The sequence below is a fragment of the Dufourea novaeangliae genome, unplaced genomic scaffold (genome assembly GCF_001272555.1).
Source record: "Dufourea novaeangliae isolate 0120121106 unplaced genomic scaffold, ASM127255v1 scaffold235, whole genome shotgun sequence".
Taxonomy (NCBI): domain Eukaryota; kingdom Metazoa; phylum Arthropoda; class Insecta; order Hymenoptera; family Halictidae; genus Dufourea; species Dufourea novaeangliae.
The window spans coordinates 183497-202401 of record NW_015374123.1 but is presented as its reverse complement, the minus strand read 5'-3'; the positions used below and the strand labels follow the sequence as shown (position 1 = coordinate 202401).

General features: G+C 34.3%; 1 protein-coding gene across 5 annotated transcripts in view; it reads right to left on the bottom strand.

Moving 5' to 3' along the window:
• Positions 1-18905, bottom strand: part of LOC107191215 (acetylcholine receptor subunit alpha-like) — a 224932-nt gene that overhangs the window by 75503 nt on the left and 130524 nt on the right. For 3 of the 5 annotated variants that reach the window (XM_015580198.1, XM_015580199.1, XM_015580202.1), the window contains exon 4: positions 5293-5473. In XM_015580198.1, coding sequence (XP_015435684.1) covers positions 5293-5473 — 181 coding nt within the window. Of the gene's footprint in view, positions 1-3751; positions 3933-5292; positions 5474-18905 lie in introns of all 5 variants that reach the window. The other 2 variants (XM_015580200.1, XM_015580201.1) reach the window with 1 other exon arrangement.

Below are 18905 nucleotides of genomic sequence, written 5' to 3'. Positions count from 1 at the left end.
AGATTGACTCTATTCACCATAATTTTCTCAATTCCAGTACTTTTATTACTAAACCATATTTCACTAAAGAATTTATTTCTTCGAAACATCCGTGTCGCCTTATCGGCTCTAATACATACAATCGTCGGCCTAAGATGGTCATCGTAAGCCCGAGTGTTCGACGAAGCTCTCGAAAGTGTAGGTCTAAATAGACCTATCACAGGCGTCAGAGGGTTAATTAGATATAGGAGTGTTTAGAGGGTGCACGAATTTTATACGAAAACGTTTAACAGAACGTTTCATTTGGAAACATAATGGAGAGTCATTATACGTATAGAGGCACTGCTAAGTACTTCTAATACTTTACACACTGATCACACTCTTCAACGACCAGAATTTAAACTTAGCTTCTTAAAAAAAAACGCTTGTATGGATTAAAAGGATCTAGTGAGCGGTCGATTACAGGAGGAGTTGAATCGCCATTATTGTTGCTATCAACATAGGTATATAAACATTGTTCATTTAGGTATGTTTAAGATAGACGTCCTCGCAACGAAACCTTGTCATGTTTGTAGGGATATACGAAGCTCCAGAAAAATTTTTGAAAGAGCAAGGTATATTCATTTTTCACCGAGAAACTACAGTCCCCAAATTTAATTTAGAACAGAACGAAATTTAGTGACATTTGAGGTAATTTGAAGTATCTCGGATTTTGTGCGGCGTCTTAATTAGAAGAATAAAGATAAGTTATCATTGGTGGGCCTTGCTTGGATTTACACCGAGTAAGAATGATCTTACCGAAAGTAAAGTAGACCGCAGAAAAAGATCACGCGATGGGCCAAGTATAAATATATATATATTACTAAATTTTAGAAAACATCGCTGCTATTCTTCTCATATGTTTCTACTTTATTTTATGGAAGTGATAAGTCTAGTTTTTCAAACTTCATCTGATTCCCTAGCGTTAGCCACGATGTATGATCATACATCGAGAGGAATGGCTCTTTCACGTAGACTTCTTAGTGCATATAAACTAGGATATTTCGTAGAAGTTACTGAAACAGATTATTTGTTGTAATCATGACCTATCTACGATTGTGACGTCTAGACGATATTAGTAACCCGACAAAATGGCGTCTTTAATTAGTAGTACCTGTTCTAGGTTAGCCTGTTAGCCTGAAAAAAGCGGTAAAAGAAATAGCACAGCACCAGTCAGCGATAAAATCGATAAAAGAAACCTAAACTGAAAGATCACGGAATTATTTTCAATGTCTCATTGATTATTATTTCGGAACCTTTACTCAAGTTCGACAATAATTATTTTCTGTATTTAAGTTAACCGTTATTTGCTTTTCACATTTAATTCCTCGGTACGCTACACAGTCAGCTTATAAGCGATGCTTCCATGAAACATGCTCGATAATTTCCATGCGGTGTATGCAGAGATGTGTACATGTATATCTGCGTGTGTGGGTGTGTGTGTCTGTAATGTGTCTTAGTCCATGAAAAGAATGACAATCACTGTGGTCGAAATCGAAAAGATTGTACAGTTATTATAAAAGTACAGAGTAGACCTTGACTACTTTTGGGTATGTAAATCGGAAAATAAAAGGGGAGTTCTAAAAACATTCGGTAGCCCTCGATGATTTGTGATTACTAACAGGTGTAACACAACAATCATAGCAATCACTAATTTTTGTCTTTAAGAAAAAAAAATTAATAATGAATCATCGAGGCATCATCTTACGACTCTTGGAAAAGGAAAATTTCTGGAGAGATGAATTTGTAAAACTAGGGAACTATTTTCATTTTCGTCAGTATCGAGTATTGGTCGAAGTACAAAGAGCACTATAATAATAAATATTATATCTATAAAAGAGACGAATTGTTTGAAATGTTCTTCCTACTTTAATAAAAAAAATGTTCAGAACTTAATAAATTGGAAAAATGAAACAAATACAAATATAAATGTATTCCTAGGATTGTATTCAAGGAATTTTCTAAACTCAATTTCTGAACTATCTGCCTATGCACGAAAACGTGACTCAAATTTCGCCGTGTGTTGCTGTTTTCAGTGTTTTTGTTGTGAACTATCGCGAGATTCGATACCTCGGCCACACGTGTCATGTACAGTAACGCCCTAAGTATTCTAACAATCAGATCCCACGATCAAACGTTCAATCTTTCCATGGAGCTGCTGATGTCAAAGAGCAAGGCGACTGACGAAGCGGATTCTTTTCATCTCGATCCATGAATCATGATCGAGATATTCTTTGAAACCTTCGATGTATCGCTCTTTCAAGTCGTTCGTCGAAGCGAGGATCCAGATACACAACACCTTTCAATGATTCATATTGTTACTAGAATAAAGTTCCCAGGGACTGCTAGAGTTACTATTCTGGTAATGACACGAATCATTGAGAAGAGGCGTAAATTTCTACCAAAAAGAGACTATGAATGGAAGTGAAGATGATTTAATAAGTAATCAATGAATTGCTTTCTATAATCAGATAGTCCAAGTTTAAAGCAATCGGATACTTATTCAATTATTAAATATACAATATTGAACATTTTTCTACAGAAATGGACTGATGTCGTTAGATTTTTCATAATAGCACAACTGGTTGCTCCTGGGAGCAGTTTCAGGTGAATAAGGCAAAAAGTATTCAACGGATTTTAATAATTCATTACCATAGAAGTGGTACTATTGTATTTTAATCGTCCAACATGTAAATCTAAAATCACTTGGGAAGTTTAATATTAGCATTACAATTGGCGACAAATTTTATGCTAAAGTTTCGTGAAGGAATCTGTTTCAATGAAAGTATATATATTTATTCATGATTAGGCCCTAAAAGTTCCTATTCGGAACTGTTTTTGTCGATACTGATTACGAAACACCTCCCAATGATTCGTATTGTTACTTGGATGAAGATTCTAAAAAATGCTAAACTTCGCCACACGAGCAAACATTATTTGGCTTTACTTTGAACTCTTAGTTGTTGGAGCGATGGCTTCAATAATTTCTAGGTCTAATGATTGTGCATAAACTGCAAATTATGGAAAGTGTATCATCAGTGATTCATGTTCCTACCAGGATAAAGTCTCTAAGGGATCTTATTCTTCGTCGCAGCCATTAGCCTATTAGGGAGCTTTATCCTAGTAACAAGACGAATCATAGAATTCCAATGCACGAAATCATCTGCAGTCATTCTGCTGCAGCTGCTTCCACCACAAATTTACTACTATTTAACTCACTTGTCCGGCCTTTTCCCCTTAGTTCCCCCAAAAAGAACGACGCTTCTGCTCCTCAAAGCCCAGATTGTGCACAATTAATTCTAGATTCTCGCAAGAACGACGACATGAGACGTTTTTCGACGATCTCGTTCAAGATATGCGAGCCTGTAGGATCGTTCGAGCACACCGCAGAATAATATATAAAAACGAGCTGACCGCACGACATCACGACGACTGTCAATCAAATAACACTGCAGTCCACACCAAGTAACAATATTGAAATATATATAATGTATATATATAGATATATAGAATAATGACGTATGACGTCCAAGACCAGCGCATCGCAGAAAACGATTACGGGTATATATATATACGTATATCAAGGTGGCATTCTCTGATGGAACAGACAAAAAAAAAAGGGAAAAGTATATAGAAACCAAGGCGACAAAACTGGGAACGACCGATCATATATATGACACGAGCAAAAAGGTTTCAATCTGGCGATTCGTGCTCGTTGCTTGTTACGTGGCACCTTAAAACCGTCATAGGTCCAGGAGCCTAACTTCAAAACACAGGTCTGTACGTCGTATGGAAAGAACTCAACGTCGATGGAGCAGGAGGATTTATATACGGCCGGCGGTTGCCAGACGACCAATCCCGAATAGTAGACCGTGGCCTTGGTCATCAGCGTCACCTCGTAGTTCCCGTCGGCGCTGGAATCACCGAAGAAACGAGCCGAGCGTGATCACGATTGGCTCCTCGAAAAGAGCACCGGATGCTGCCATATTGAGACTCTCTCTTACCTTCTAAGTAAAGATGATAAATGCTTCCACCATTGTAGTTTCTCGTCAACTAACCTCAGCTTTAAGTTTTGCTTCAATGGTCCTTTCTCTAAATGGAGACTATGAGTTACGCTCATAGGGATTTCTATGAAACACAGGGGGATCAATTTATCTTCTAGAATATTTCGTTTCAGTTCTAGTTTCTGTAAGTAGCCGTTAACTTGTCGACCAAAAAAATTCAGAAGTCCAGTTCGTTTTCCACAGAATTTATATTATATAGTCCCCGGTGACTCACGGATCAAATTCGGTTCTAATTGACATTTCCATTGGTGAAAAGAATTGGTAAAACAGAGTTCTTCGCGATAAAATTGCTCGTATATTACTGTTGACAACCTGAAAGTGTCTGAAATTAAGATAAGAGGTTGTTAGTGGATATGAACTTCTGATATATTCTGGATGGTGCTATCGAAGCCTGATAGACTGGGAGCCTTACACATTTTTATTAGAATAGATATACATGCAATCGAGGAATATAAATAAAAATAATTGACATTGGTTTCATTTACATCAATGCAACCACGGTATGGTTCCATTTTATGTGTTTCATGACATGAGATGTTTCTGTACTATTCCGGAACATAATATCGCAAAACACATCATACAGCTATTTATTAATTTTTTAGTGTTTCAACAATGATGTACAGAGAATCCTTGACACCGTTGACATCTTCATTATTAAGAACATAATAAACAGAATCATTTAACAACGATTATATTATGAGATGTCAAACTACTACATATCAAACAGTATCGCATAAAGCTCCGGACAACTTCCGCTACCAAAATAAATGCTTCGCAGCCTATCCTTTTTTGACAAAATGAAGCTTCTGAATTTTTCGTGTTGAAACGGTTGCTTGCTTCCGTAGAAATTTAAACGAAGTATTCTACATTCTACGATGTGATTCATCCCCTTGTATCCAGCCAAAATTCTCTATGGACCATCTTTCTTCTGTCAGACTCATTTTTTCCCGAAAATAATAAAACTTGGCAGCATCCGTCTCCCACCGTAGTTCTCGACTCCCGTCGTCAGTCCCATTCGATCATGCAATCACCAGAACACGATCCACTGAATTGTGATACCCACACGACGAGCCGATCGTTCTTTTATTTTTTTTAAATCTAACCTTACTAATCTAAATGGATCATCCCCGACGCATCACGATCGTTCGATCCACGTCGCGGAGGATCGATATCTGTGGCAGGGAACTTAACGGCTACCATGCAAGTTTACCTTGAAGCCGTCATAGGTCCACGAACCGAACTTGAGGACGCAGGTCTGCTCGTCGAATGGGAAGTACTCCACGTCGATCTCACAGGATGACTTATAAATGGCGGGGGGCTTCCACTCGACCAATCCTTGATGGTAGATGGTGGCCTTCGTGGCCAAGGTCACCTCGAAGTTGCCGTCCGCGCTGCGAGCGAGCACATTAGTGGTTCTGGGCGCTGCGACGGTCGAGCTTACTTTGTATTTCCGATTCGATACCAAGCCGTCATTTTTTTTTTTTTAATTTTTGGAGATTTCTTTGTTATTTTGTTTTTTTTTTTTTTTTGGTTTCTTTGAATGAGTCTTAACGATGCCTTTAGAGACTGAAGTTGGTGTCCTTGTGTAGGATATCTTTGGAGTCGCGGTGTGTTTAGTGAGGTTTGTACAACCATGATCGACGAATCTCCGAAAAAACACGAAACCTGATGAGTGTTTGTATTGAACGCGATAGTTTTTATGGTTTCAACGTTATAATGATTGAAGGAGGATTATTTCATTTTTATCGTACATGCGTGTGAGTGCTGGTATTGAAGTACGATGTATTTATATTTTTTTATCGTCAACTAAATCTAAAGTATTTTTGGTTCTAGATATATAAAGAAAATATTGAACAGAATGAAAGATTAAAATATATTTTTGCAGATTTGTAAATGAACTTCAATCAAATATACGCTGGTAGTTCTAATATTCCATGCCAGAATTTATTTTTGAGCAATTCTATCATTTCTAAGTACTCTTTAACGGTTTTGTAGTTCAATTTGGATGATTAATTGCTAATTGTCTTGAATATATGCTATAGGCCCTTATTTCGATCCTAACGTTGATTTACATAGAAATTATCATACATACAACAACAAAAAAAAGAAATTTCAACGGTTTAATGAATCATTTTTCGAATTATAATACAATACTTACGGCCAAACACTTTGAAGTTAGTGTGCCTTTTCCAAAATAATAAAATTATATAATACTATAATTGTACATTATTAATGATGTTACAATCTTTTACTTACAATGCAAATTATACCCATCATTTTTATAAAATTCAGTTCCAATTTTCTCAATCACCTATAAAATGAGTCACATTAGGCAAAGAACCATCTCGTAACTATAAAGTTATACATATACAATCTTGTATCATATATAGTATACTTAAAGTAATTATAAAATACTTTTCTTAGGGCATACTTTATTCACATTTTAGTTGATTTAATTTATTAGGTAATATTGATGATAGTGTTATTCAAAATACGTAAAGTATGTGCAAGTATTACATAGTATTAAATTCATTATAATGACTTGAATTTTTTAATAATAATTACTACGATGGAACTTCTAGAAGTACTATCCTTCTTAGAATTTACTACCAATTAAATTTTAGAAATTTTATAATAATACTAAATTGAGTAATAACGGACAACATATGATACATTAAATGCTTGTATTTAATATGAGTAATTTGTAATAATGCATTCAAAAGTAAAAAGATGATGGATTCAAGCTAAGGATAGTGGAAATATGAATATAGAAGTTCATAACAACATTATTAAAAAAATGAATCTAATTTAATAATATACATACATTTATGGAATAATGTATAGAACGATAAAATAAAATACCAAGGGTCATGCCGCAGCAAATAGTATCAATAGTAAAACATAATTTAGTTACAGATTATTTAAAAATTTGAATACACTTGGCTTATTTTGAATACAAAGTAATGCATAAAATGCCCTACCATTTAATTTACATATTACGTAAAATATTATTCACAAAATAAAAACTGAGATCATAAGCCTTAATGCATTGTATGTTTTATTTGCCTTCCATATGTTCGCTCGAATTGAATCATGTTAATTGAAGATGTAAATATTGTAATATTTTCTGTTATATCCTGTGTAAACATTGAAAATATGGAGGAATAATTTTTCAGTGATAATGACTTTACATATTATTAACAGACTAGACCTCTCAACGTTGATGAAGTAATCTTCTATCATACAATATTCATTTCTAGTACTATTCTGTTTACATTCCAGATAAAATAATCTATACTAAGAAAACAAAAAGGTAAATGCCTTTTTGCCAAAATGTATGCAATCCCTATTTGTTTCGTTGTCAAGGCCTATAAGCTTTTCAATACATCCAACTGCATAAAATGAAATTGTCCTTATGCTTCGAAAATGAATCCCAATAATGTTTTCGCACTTCTTAATTTAAAACTCTTTAAATGTCAATTTTCCTCTTATGATTTTCAATGTTTATAACTAAGCAACTAAGGACATCTTGATGATTAAATTCTTTTACTATCTTTATAAACTGCTAAACGTAATAAATTTTTCATTCTGCATTCTCTTGCTTCTACGTATAGTATTATATTCCTCGATTCAAGGTAGGAACGGTAATTCAACACAGTCCTGTAGGTGTATGTGTGTCCTTTAACAATCCAACCTGAATCGCCTACAGCAATTCAGCAATCTACGCGGATAAACACCGGCCTCGTAGCATATTTCAGTGTATGAACAAATGTTTGTGCCTGTACATATGTATATTTGCACACTTGACTGAAATAAACGTGAAAGGATATTAATCATAACGAATTTTCAAATCATAACATGATATGAGTACTATTTCAAAAATTCCATGTTAATATACATATGTATTTCAGTAAATTGAATACATCTTCTTCTATGTTTATTCGGTCTTTATAATAATTGTAATATGTACATAAAACGAAAATATTCCAGAAGAAATCGTCTGTTATAAAAATATAGAAATAGAGTGTAAAAATATTATTATGAGGTATTATTAAAATTCCCTTGTACAATATGCATTGTACAGTATGTTTTATGAACCTCTACAATATTTTCTAAAATGCACAACGTATAATTCGTCAATTTTTTATGTACAACATGTTAGATTTCTTATTTATTTCACATATTTGATAATAAATTACGTATACAGGACGAACCATTTACCCCTTTGTATACTCCATTTGTAGTTGGACGCGTCGAGGATATACGAAGGTCAAATTTGATTTTTCAAATGGAATTAGATTGAATTTCAGATGTATAACCAGATGGAATTTCTTCGAACATACCTGAATACATAGGTAAAATGCCAGATGTGTTAAAGATTACTGTCTTTGTAAAAAGATTCGCAAAATATTGCTTAAAAACCTGACGTTTGTACAGTAATACCCCCTTAAATGACTCACCCTGTATAACGGTAATAGGACTCGAAAACGTACCCCACAACCCTATAATATTATCACTATTGCAATAAGAGACTAAATAATTAGCCATTAGTGTAATGTGTGATATATTATGCCGTTCATAGAACCACGCAATATGATCCTCAATATCGAACGATCGATCTGTTCCCGTACCCGCAATCTCTCACGTCGCGTCGCCTCGAATAGATTTCAACTGGGAGTGTTCTACCGACAAAAGGTTTACGGGCGTATCGTGCTCGAAATTCGCCTGGTAGAATTGATCGATGATCGCTCGTTACGATTTTAACGTGGAGGGGGACCAACCGGCCTCGATGATATAATGCTCGTATCGAAGATGGCTGGCGCCGATTAAGACCCCTTCCGATCTTTATAACGCGCTCCCCGCAGTATGCGCCCTTAGGAACCACGTAACGCTAGCTCATGAGGGGCCGTTACCTTTACAAGAAGTGTGAGTGACAGATATCTGGGTTAATTAATTGCTAAGGTGGAGAGAAACGAGTCACGTGGGTATCTCCGTGGGAACAATGGGTCCCACAAAAAATACAGTGTAGAATCTGAGCGCCTTAAAAACCTTAATATAGATTAGTTTTCACGTTTTTCCCTAACTGGTAATCAATAATTTATGCTTCCGACTGCAGATTAATAATTTCAAATTTAGGTTTATATTACTTATCAAGATTAAATAGGGGTTGTAACGCTGGTCGCCATAGTAGCTTCGCATTTAGTGTAGGCGTTTTAATGATAATTAATACTTGAACTCTCATTCCCCGGTATCAGTATGTATTCATGGACATTAAAGCCAAATTTATTTGCACATAAATAATAAATCGAATCAATCAAATGTATTTTCACCAGTTTGTATATGTTTATGAATTTTCGTATTTGTATGCGCCAATTTATGAAAGTAGAAATTGAATGAAAGCTTATTGTCCGAGTAAGCTGGTATACAGTAGATAAAGAGGAAATTAGGTTTCTGGTAAACATTATTGACGTTCATATTTCACTATGTTTTACTCCGTTGCACGTGTTATCAAGACACAAAATTCACGACCCAGTTATTGCACCTACATATATCCTTCTAAAAATAGTATTATTTCTTTATTTTAAATATAAATGCGCATACTTTCCTGAGAAAATGTTCTGATTACCATTTTTTTAATTTAATTTTATATTTTGAAAATGCTTTCATTACTATTTCTAATAAAGAAGTGTTATCACTCGTTTTGATAAACGCAAATTGCGATGAACGAGTCTGTTGGTCAATGTCAAAATCGGTCAATTTGAGTTTATAAATATGACAGTTATTATCAGTGAAATGTTTTCGAATAAAAGTAGATCCTTCATCCATTTCTTTTTCTTTACAATAATAATATAAGGTGCACGAACCATGTATATCCAAACTGTTAGAGTAAATGACCACAATAATTTATTATTTGCCTATATCATGTATAATAGTTATAAATCTGTAACTGGCAGGCCTCAATATAAAAATTCCAAACTGAACATTTGTTTACATTTTCTACATTGAAAACATAATTTCTCAGAAAAAACGTAAATATATTTGAAAAGGTCAATTCTTTGCGACTAAAATAGGATAAAAATGAACTCCGTACCATTGATATGTTCAAAGATACAAACTATTTTACGTACCCTATTTTTGTGAAAATGGGCAAAAATCGCAAAACGTGATGTCTCGTATCTTTTAACTAATATCGAAATGATCAAATTAATGATGTAACCCCATTATACTTAGATGGACTACACTGTATTTCGATTTCAAAAAAATCCCTGACATCACGTTTACAAAGTGTTCGATCTAACATGGAAGACTCACACAATTTCGGTAGTGCTAAAGATTAACATCTTGACTGCCAGACCAGCGTCTATGAAAGTTCTACAAAATTAAAAGCAATATTTTTCAATAAAATTTCAATTTCGAAAATTCTACTTGTTCCAGTAAATATCCCCTCAATTTTTTAAAAATATCTTAGGTCCTAGTTAAATATACTTTATTCAATATTTTGCCACGAAGTTCTGCTTTGAGTTATGAACTTACATGGTGTCACCCATATGTGGATGACGTAGCAGTCAAAGTGTTAATCAAAATGGATTCAACAAACAGAAATATTATTCGTTCTCTTTGAGTCAAAATGAAATACTAGTTGGTGATATTAATATTTAACTTTTAGAGTAAATGTACAATTGCGATAAGTAAACGAATTCTTTTTGTTCCGTGTATAATTTTTTTTAAAACATTCTGTAGTTCAATATAGAATTCATCTGTACAATCACGTAAATGGATGTGAGTAGAAGATTTCGTAGAGAACGCATAAACCTTCTCGCATAGTTTTGCAATGCACCCTTGGCCAAGAGTCATCCACATTTAACACGAGCGTCCATGTTGTCAGCGACTGGTCCATCGAAACAAAGGAAGGAAAATAAAGCGGGCGAACGATCGAAATTCATCTTTTCTCTGCTTTCTCCCCTTTTCATGAGTAAGGAGACTCCAGAAATAATATCTCCAGACTCGCGACAGAAACAACAACGACAGCTTAAAGCGGTAACGGTCGCGACGAAGGGGCAGGCGGAGTGGATAGAAGATCAGAGGTTAAGTGAAATTGAAGTTGAACCCGCTGATGAAAACGGCTTCGGAGGGATCTAAGGTTACCCGGGGACTCCTTCGCAATAGTTTTCGTTTCCTTTTAATCTCAGTAGGGTTCCCTACCATCTGGAACGAGGACTGAATGAGAAAAATGTGCGTGCTTGTAAAGGATATTTCATCTATGTATCTGTTTCCCCTACGTCGACTTTGAGACCGGAATTGCAGGTATTAATGTACAACGTGATTTACTTCTTGATCACTGCAAAAATTTGCGAGCTAGAAAGAGATAATGTTAATATACTGAGTTGAACTAAAAGTTTGTTCGATGATTCAATTGATCTTTATCATTACCAACCGCACTATACCTATAAATTATACAGGGTGACATGTAACTGGTGCTATAGACAGGCAGAGAGTGATTATACGTGAAAAAATAAGTCGAAAATATAGGTAACAATTTTTTCATGTGAGATTTCGTTTTCGAGAAAATCGACTTTGAAAATCTGCTGGATACGCGTCCAATTGGACAGGACTGGGGTAACACGTCTGTTTATTGCATTCTGTTTCTACTTACTACCATGACACGGGTTCGAACTAATTTTCGAAGTCAATTTTCTTGAAAACAAAGTCTCGAATGGAAAAATTTTATTCTCTATTTTCAACTTATTCTTTCACGTAGAAACACTCCCTACCCGGTTGTACCGCCTGTTACATGACACCCTCTATATTATTATGTTCTCTGATCTTTCCTCTTTAGTCCGATGATAAATCTTGAACATTGGGATGATCAAACTTGTGTGTGATTGATTTGAACATGGAAGACAAAAAAGTGCACTTCAAGCACCTAATTTTTTAATACCTTCTAAAGGACAGAAGTACCATTCAGATCTTAAAAAAGATTTATGCGGTGTATGGGAACAATGCTACGAGTGATCGTGCATGTAAAAGATGGTTTGAAAAATTTAAAACGGAAGATTTCACGGTGGTAGATGCATCGCGGTCCGGTGAACTTTCCACTGTTGAAAGTGATCAAATTGTCGCATTAGCTACAAATAGTCAACATACATTAGAGAGGTAACTGAACCATTTAAAATAGTCGTGGATACATTACTGATTAAATGTAAAAGCAAATGTTCAATATTTAGACAGAGTTCAACCCAATACAATGTATTTGTATGCACTGCAGTTTAGAGATTACATTCAAAGGAGAAATCTTTAATTTTATAAATCACAGAATGTTTCGTTTATATTGGTTGTAGAAATTTACGAGTTGCAAGATAGTAGTGCGAATGTGTGGGGTGCTTCATTTGCTCTGATCCGCATAAAATACGTTAAGAAGAAATTGTTAGTGTAAACCCTCGAATGGTAAGGTGGGTTTTATAGTCGTCTTTGGTAAGGTGGGGTCGGATCTGACCCGAGCTCTTATTCGTTATTTTCAGACGGATAAAAAAGTTATTATCTTGAACTTGTATTTTTGTTTATTTATGTAATGAGGAATAATAATTAAGTTATGTAACATATAATAATAAAAGTATTAAACATTTACCGAATAATATAAGAACATTTTAAAACGAGAATATTAAAAAAATAAGTGGGGACAGCAGCAGGGAAACTATAACTTGGGTCGAATACGAGCCGGACCTTACCATTATAGGGTTAACATGTAGAATGTTTAATTTCCCGTGGCACGTACTAGGCATTTCATTTATCTTGCCCATTTACAAAGCAAAGAAGAAGAAAATAGCATACAGTGCTTTTGATGAGCAGGTTTCTGAAACCACATTTGAATAAAGGAATATTAAATAATTTCGTGGTTTCTATTGTCTGATGTCGAATTCTTCTGATTGATTGAAAAGTAATAAAATAGCGACACTTTGAAGTACACAATTAATGTTCTTCCGAGAAAATGGCCTCTTATTTACTCAAAAATCCGATAAAAATTAAAGTATCGAAAAAATTGTACGTCATAGAATAAACAACTTAGATTCATTTAATACATTGTATGCGGGCTATCGTACGTGTTTCTCCTGCCTTGGCGCGGGTAATTTTCGGCGACTTGGCTACGTCAGCGAGGGATTTCAAAAAGTCGCTCTAATTACTAATTCACTGTGAATTTTTATTTCATCCTTTTTTTACTATTCCCTCGATATTTTTGTAAGATTAACAATAAAAAACACTAAATATTAAATTTTTCGGTTTAAAAATCCATTTAGATGGTTATACTTTGTACAAAACAATATATTTAAAATTTTAATAACGTTTTATGGTATGGTACCGCTCAATTCCAAACGATGTATGAAAGACGTACTATGTAATACGTGTTCCGCAGACTATCGACAGTGTACGAAAAACGTACGAATACGTGTCCCGCATACAATGTGTTAATATTACATTTTTCAAATTTTCTTTCATAGCCTGCTCATTAGAAATCACAGACACCGTCCAATTTGTTCTTGACCGTCATATTTGTTTTTAAAGAAAAATTGAAAAGATATTTGTATTGTATACCTAGATACTGTTCATACATGTCGCTGTCTGTAATTAAAAATTTAAATCGAAAGAAGTGTTTTTGTCACGTACAATTACATATAAATTTTGAAAGATGCTGTATTTTGTTAAGATATCTGCAAAATCTAGCTTCAAATAACACGTGTTGTGTAAAAGCGTCACCTGGCTTTTTTTATCCTTGCTTAGTAACATAACGGAGTTAGTCAGTAAATGGTTTTTGTATCTTCCGCATGTACGAAAATATTTTATATATTCAAATAAATAATTTATTCAATAGTGTGCATATCGATTCATTGTCAGTTTAATATTATTTCACATACATCAGTATTAAGTGCTGCGCATACATTAAATTCTCAACATATTTTTTTAACACAAGATGATCAAACCACTTGATGTACAAAATGCTATATTTATCCCATTTACTTACGAAGTGTTCAAAGAAAAAATAGTACAGCGTTCAAATATTTTTTCCAGCGACTCTATGAAACTCCTATCAGAGCCAGGGGGAATTCGATTTTGTGAAAACGTGTTGTAGGACAAACTGGTGTCTTCCAATCGAAGAGATTGCCCGTGGCTATACGTTCTCCAGAGAAATACTCGTGACGTTACTTTGAAAATCCAGATTGTAGAACATGCTCGCGGATTTCCGTTGCTGAAAATACATTATTTTTCTCGTGACATCGTACTTGAACAATTCTGAAATTCGCGTTGTTAATCCCGCATAGGAACGGCCAATACGACACGAGGGGAAGAAAATAAAGTGATCCAGTCAGAAATACATAATATTGGGTTAGTGCAAAAGTTTTGATGAGTTTTCTGCAGATGATACGATCACCATGGTTTTATGGAAACAATACAAAAGTATTATATTAAGTTATTAGTGTGTTTTATTGCTTAAAATAACATTGAAATTGTGCTGTCATAAAAAGATTTGAAATTGGAAAGATTAAACGTTATATAATGTGGGATCGGGAACTCCATACCCAAGAAAAAGGAGCAAAATAACATCTTGGGAAAATAGGAGGGTTCCTTGGAGTAGTGGGGGTAGAGTCTCTGCTTTCGGTGCCGGGGGTCGTGAGTTCGAATCCCGCTTGGGCCTCTCATTTTTCCAACGCTCCTACAATAACGTCCATTTCTGGTTAACAAAAAGAGTGTTTTATTTAAAGAATATTTATAAAGATGGTCACGCAATAAAATTAAGCATACCTAGAATCTTAAAAGCATAAAACTTGCTGTTTAGCGTTTAAGAATATTTTTAAAAAGGGTAAAATGCAAAACATTAAATATCTTGAAATGGAAAGATGTGGACATATACCATTTTTAAAAATAACTGTACCCTTCAATTATCCTATCAATTATCTTTTTTAAACACAAAATACAGCAAGCGAACGATTCTCGTCCTGAATTTAAACTGAACCAGAATGCCTGAAATAGTATAGGTACTAGAGAATCCATAAACAGTTTCAATCTAAACGAAATACCTTTGTTTATGTAAACAACATAAGAGACGACATTACTTATGTAATGAAATGATAATTGCCTTAACACATGACTTTGTGATTTCCAATTGTGTACGAGGAAAGGGAAATGAAGACGATTAAATTTGAATTGATTAATTATCGAAGAAAAAGTTTCACGAAGGAATTTCACGAGTTAATGGGGCGCGCGAGCGAATTCAGACGCCCTTCCTAAAAAGTCGAATAAAAAATTTGGCCAAGTTGCGCCGCACCGTTGTAATCAACATCACTGCTTACACTAATAACTCACGTGGCAGGAAGGAATAAGGAAATGGAGGCAGAGAAGGCTAAAGAAAGAGTTTGGTCGTTTCAATGTTTCATAATCAAAAGAATTTAATCATATTTTTGAATTTTTATTATAAGAAGATGAATTGCCTTGTTCTGAGTTCTTATAATGAAAAGAAAAATGTAGCCGCTTGGAATTCTTATAACGACAGAAAGGATGTAATGATTTAGAATTTTTATAATAAAGAAACGAATTTAATCATTTTGATTCTACATAATGTAATAATAACTATTCGATCAGAATATATAAAGTTAAATCCTAGAATTCGAAATTCATTCTTTCCATTCTTCCAACTTCTTCAATCCAATGTTAATACATACAATCCCCGAATAAACTAATATTTCTTGAAAATATGAAACTTGGGGACTCAATTATACATTCACCTTCACAATAGAAGTAAAACAGCGAAAGTTTTCAGAAATGTAGTTTCAAGTTTCTGGTAGGTTATTCAGAAACGTTAGAGTTTTCGCTGTTAGTTTCGAAGTCAATTTTAAAGTTCACCGCTATAAACACGCTCTTCTATCATTAATGCAAAATTACTGATGAAAAGTTCTAAAAGAAACTGCGTCTAGGGAGAAATTGCATGATATATGTATCTATACACGTTCCACTCACTTCTAGTAGAATTTAAATATTGGACTGTAAGTAACGACAAATTATTGGTCCTTAAGGATTAACAAACAGGTCGTTGTTTAAATTAAATAGAAGATGAACATTCACATTCACAAACTATAATATTACTCTAAATAGATAATCAAATAAAAATTAGAATGAAACCAAAGAATATTTTCGTATGTTTTATACATTTACATTTAATTCCCATTTTTGAGAAATAATCTATGGAAGTATGCCTTTCTATATTTATCGGAAAAATTGTAATAAACAATATATGCATCAGTTCGAAATAACTATTGATAGTAATATTTTAACAGAAAAATTAAATTCGTTTAATATATTCTGGAAATTACTTCAAACATATTATTTATCTCGATGTTCTTATGTAAAAAATCAAACTTCTTTAACATGTAATTCAAAGGTATTATTTATTTCGATATAAAATTCAATAATGAAATAAAGAATTAAGATTGCTTTGAAAATCAAGTCAGCGTTTCTAATAAAACTCCCTTAAATACTACCTTACTAAACAAGACGGATGCTACGGAATCATAAATTTTAAGGAACCAAGATATATTTCTAGCGAATCGTAAGCAGTTATGGATTCATCTTACGAGGTATATGTATACCACACACCATTTAGATGCATGTTTCTCCTGAAAACAGAATGATCCGTCGGAGATAGACGGAACTAAATGTTCAGTGTATTGGAAAACTGCGAGATTTAGGTGCACGTACCATTTTTAACAACGGCAACGGCACAGCGGAACTGGGTTCTTTCTCATCGGTGGAAAACTGTTCACCTTTAGTTACCAATCCCCTTCCACTAGGTGACTATAAATTTTTCCTACGACCCGGCTAAACGAGCGTATTGCTCCCGATTCTCGATTTATTTCCGGCGATCTGTGGGCTACGGAGTTCCCGTGTCTCCAAGTGGCACACTTTCCGTATTTACGGGTGTACTGTACGCGAAATTCCCCTAGTAACCAGCGCCTTCTCCCATTGCGGTGCAATCTTCATGATCGTCTGGAACCATTGACGACTTACAGAAAGATTTTCAAGGAAAAGAGAGAAATCTTTATATTTGAATCTTGAAGGGAAATTTACGGAGATTTGATGTAATCATCAGCCTGAGTATTTTGTCATTATCATATGTAAATCATGGTTATATTCGAATTATATGCATAAGTAGTATTGGATTATTATATTAACAATAGCTTCCGAAGCAAGGACTTTGTATGTTGAGCCTCGTATTTACTATCGTAAAATTAACCAGAGGAAACTATTTAATTCAGTAAATAACAGCAGAATGATGATCTTATTTGTTGAAAAATAATATTACAGAGTGATTCTCTCGCTGCGCAAATCAAAGAATGTGCCGTTCTAAAGAACCGCCACGTCGGCACTAGAGATGGCGTGAACTGCTACTTGAGAAACACTCGTGATTCGATCACGTTCGTTCCCAATCACAGCGATTTTTCACAGTGATTCGTGATTTCTCGTGATCGTTTCTGATTGGTGGAGAAACCTAACAGTTCTTTACACGCGACACATAATCTGTATATTTTATATTTTATATTAACGACATCAAAACAAAAATTCGAGTTATATCGTATAAAGTGAAGGAATAATTAGAAACAATGAAGAATAATGCATAAATTAATGATTATAAATTATAATCTACATGTTACCTATCTAGCAAATCATTCTTTCAGAATTTCTTGTTTTTTTCTACTGATTTTTACAAACACAAATAGTAATGTAATTCATCGTAAAATCATATTGAATACGTTTTTCTGTTTAAAGATCAAGGACTTACGATCGCAGTGAACAAATTCACTCAAGATAAAAAAATCTCAATCACGATCGTAAATGAAGTTAAATCACGACCGTGATCGTGATTCGGCGATCACTGTGATAAATCACCGTTAGTAATTTTGCGCGCCATCTCTAGTCGGCACATATCTGTTGATCGCTTCTCACTGTGTTGACGCCCCAGGGCAGTGATGGGCAACCGAGCCCGCTCGGGCATGTTGCCCGCACGGGCAAGTGGTGGGCAGCCGCGGGCACCTGTGAAGGCTACGCGAGGCAGGAAACGTAACGACATATTTGCGTATTGGGATTCCTTGACCCTTCTTGCACATTTTAATCTAAACTAGCGTATCACTCGTATAGATTAATAATCATTTATGTTTGTTTTTATTCAAAACGGATAGAAGCAACCTGATCTTGTGTCAGCCCCGCGAAAATGGTGCCTTTATATTAAGTAGTATTATGTATAAGTAGTGTTTCAAGCAATTTTTATTAAATTTATACAAATACCATTGTAAATTGTATATTATCTTACGATTTTTCAATAAAAACAGTCAAATCATACATATGCGTTATTCATTAATCCCGCACTATCTCACACAATTAACCAAAAAAGTAATAAGAAATAATAAATAATAACAAAATAATTAATTCTAAAACTTTTAAGTTTTGGAAGAAGTTCTGGGATTAGTTCCAATTTTCGCCACCAACGTGGTGGGGGCGCCACAAAATGTCCCATAAATTCCCAATTTTTCCCGCGCTTTTTCAAATTCAAATTTTGCGTTAAATTGAACTAGAAATTTACTTTAATACAATTTTAAGTAAGTTTAACAATTACTATTAATTTATTTATGGAAATTATGAGATAGTCGTAGTGATAGGCTTAATAAACAACACATATGTACCACTTAACTGTTTTTTATTGACAAAATCTGATGAAAATACACAATTTACAATATTATTTGAATAAATTTCACAGCAATTGACTTAAATCCTACTTATGTA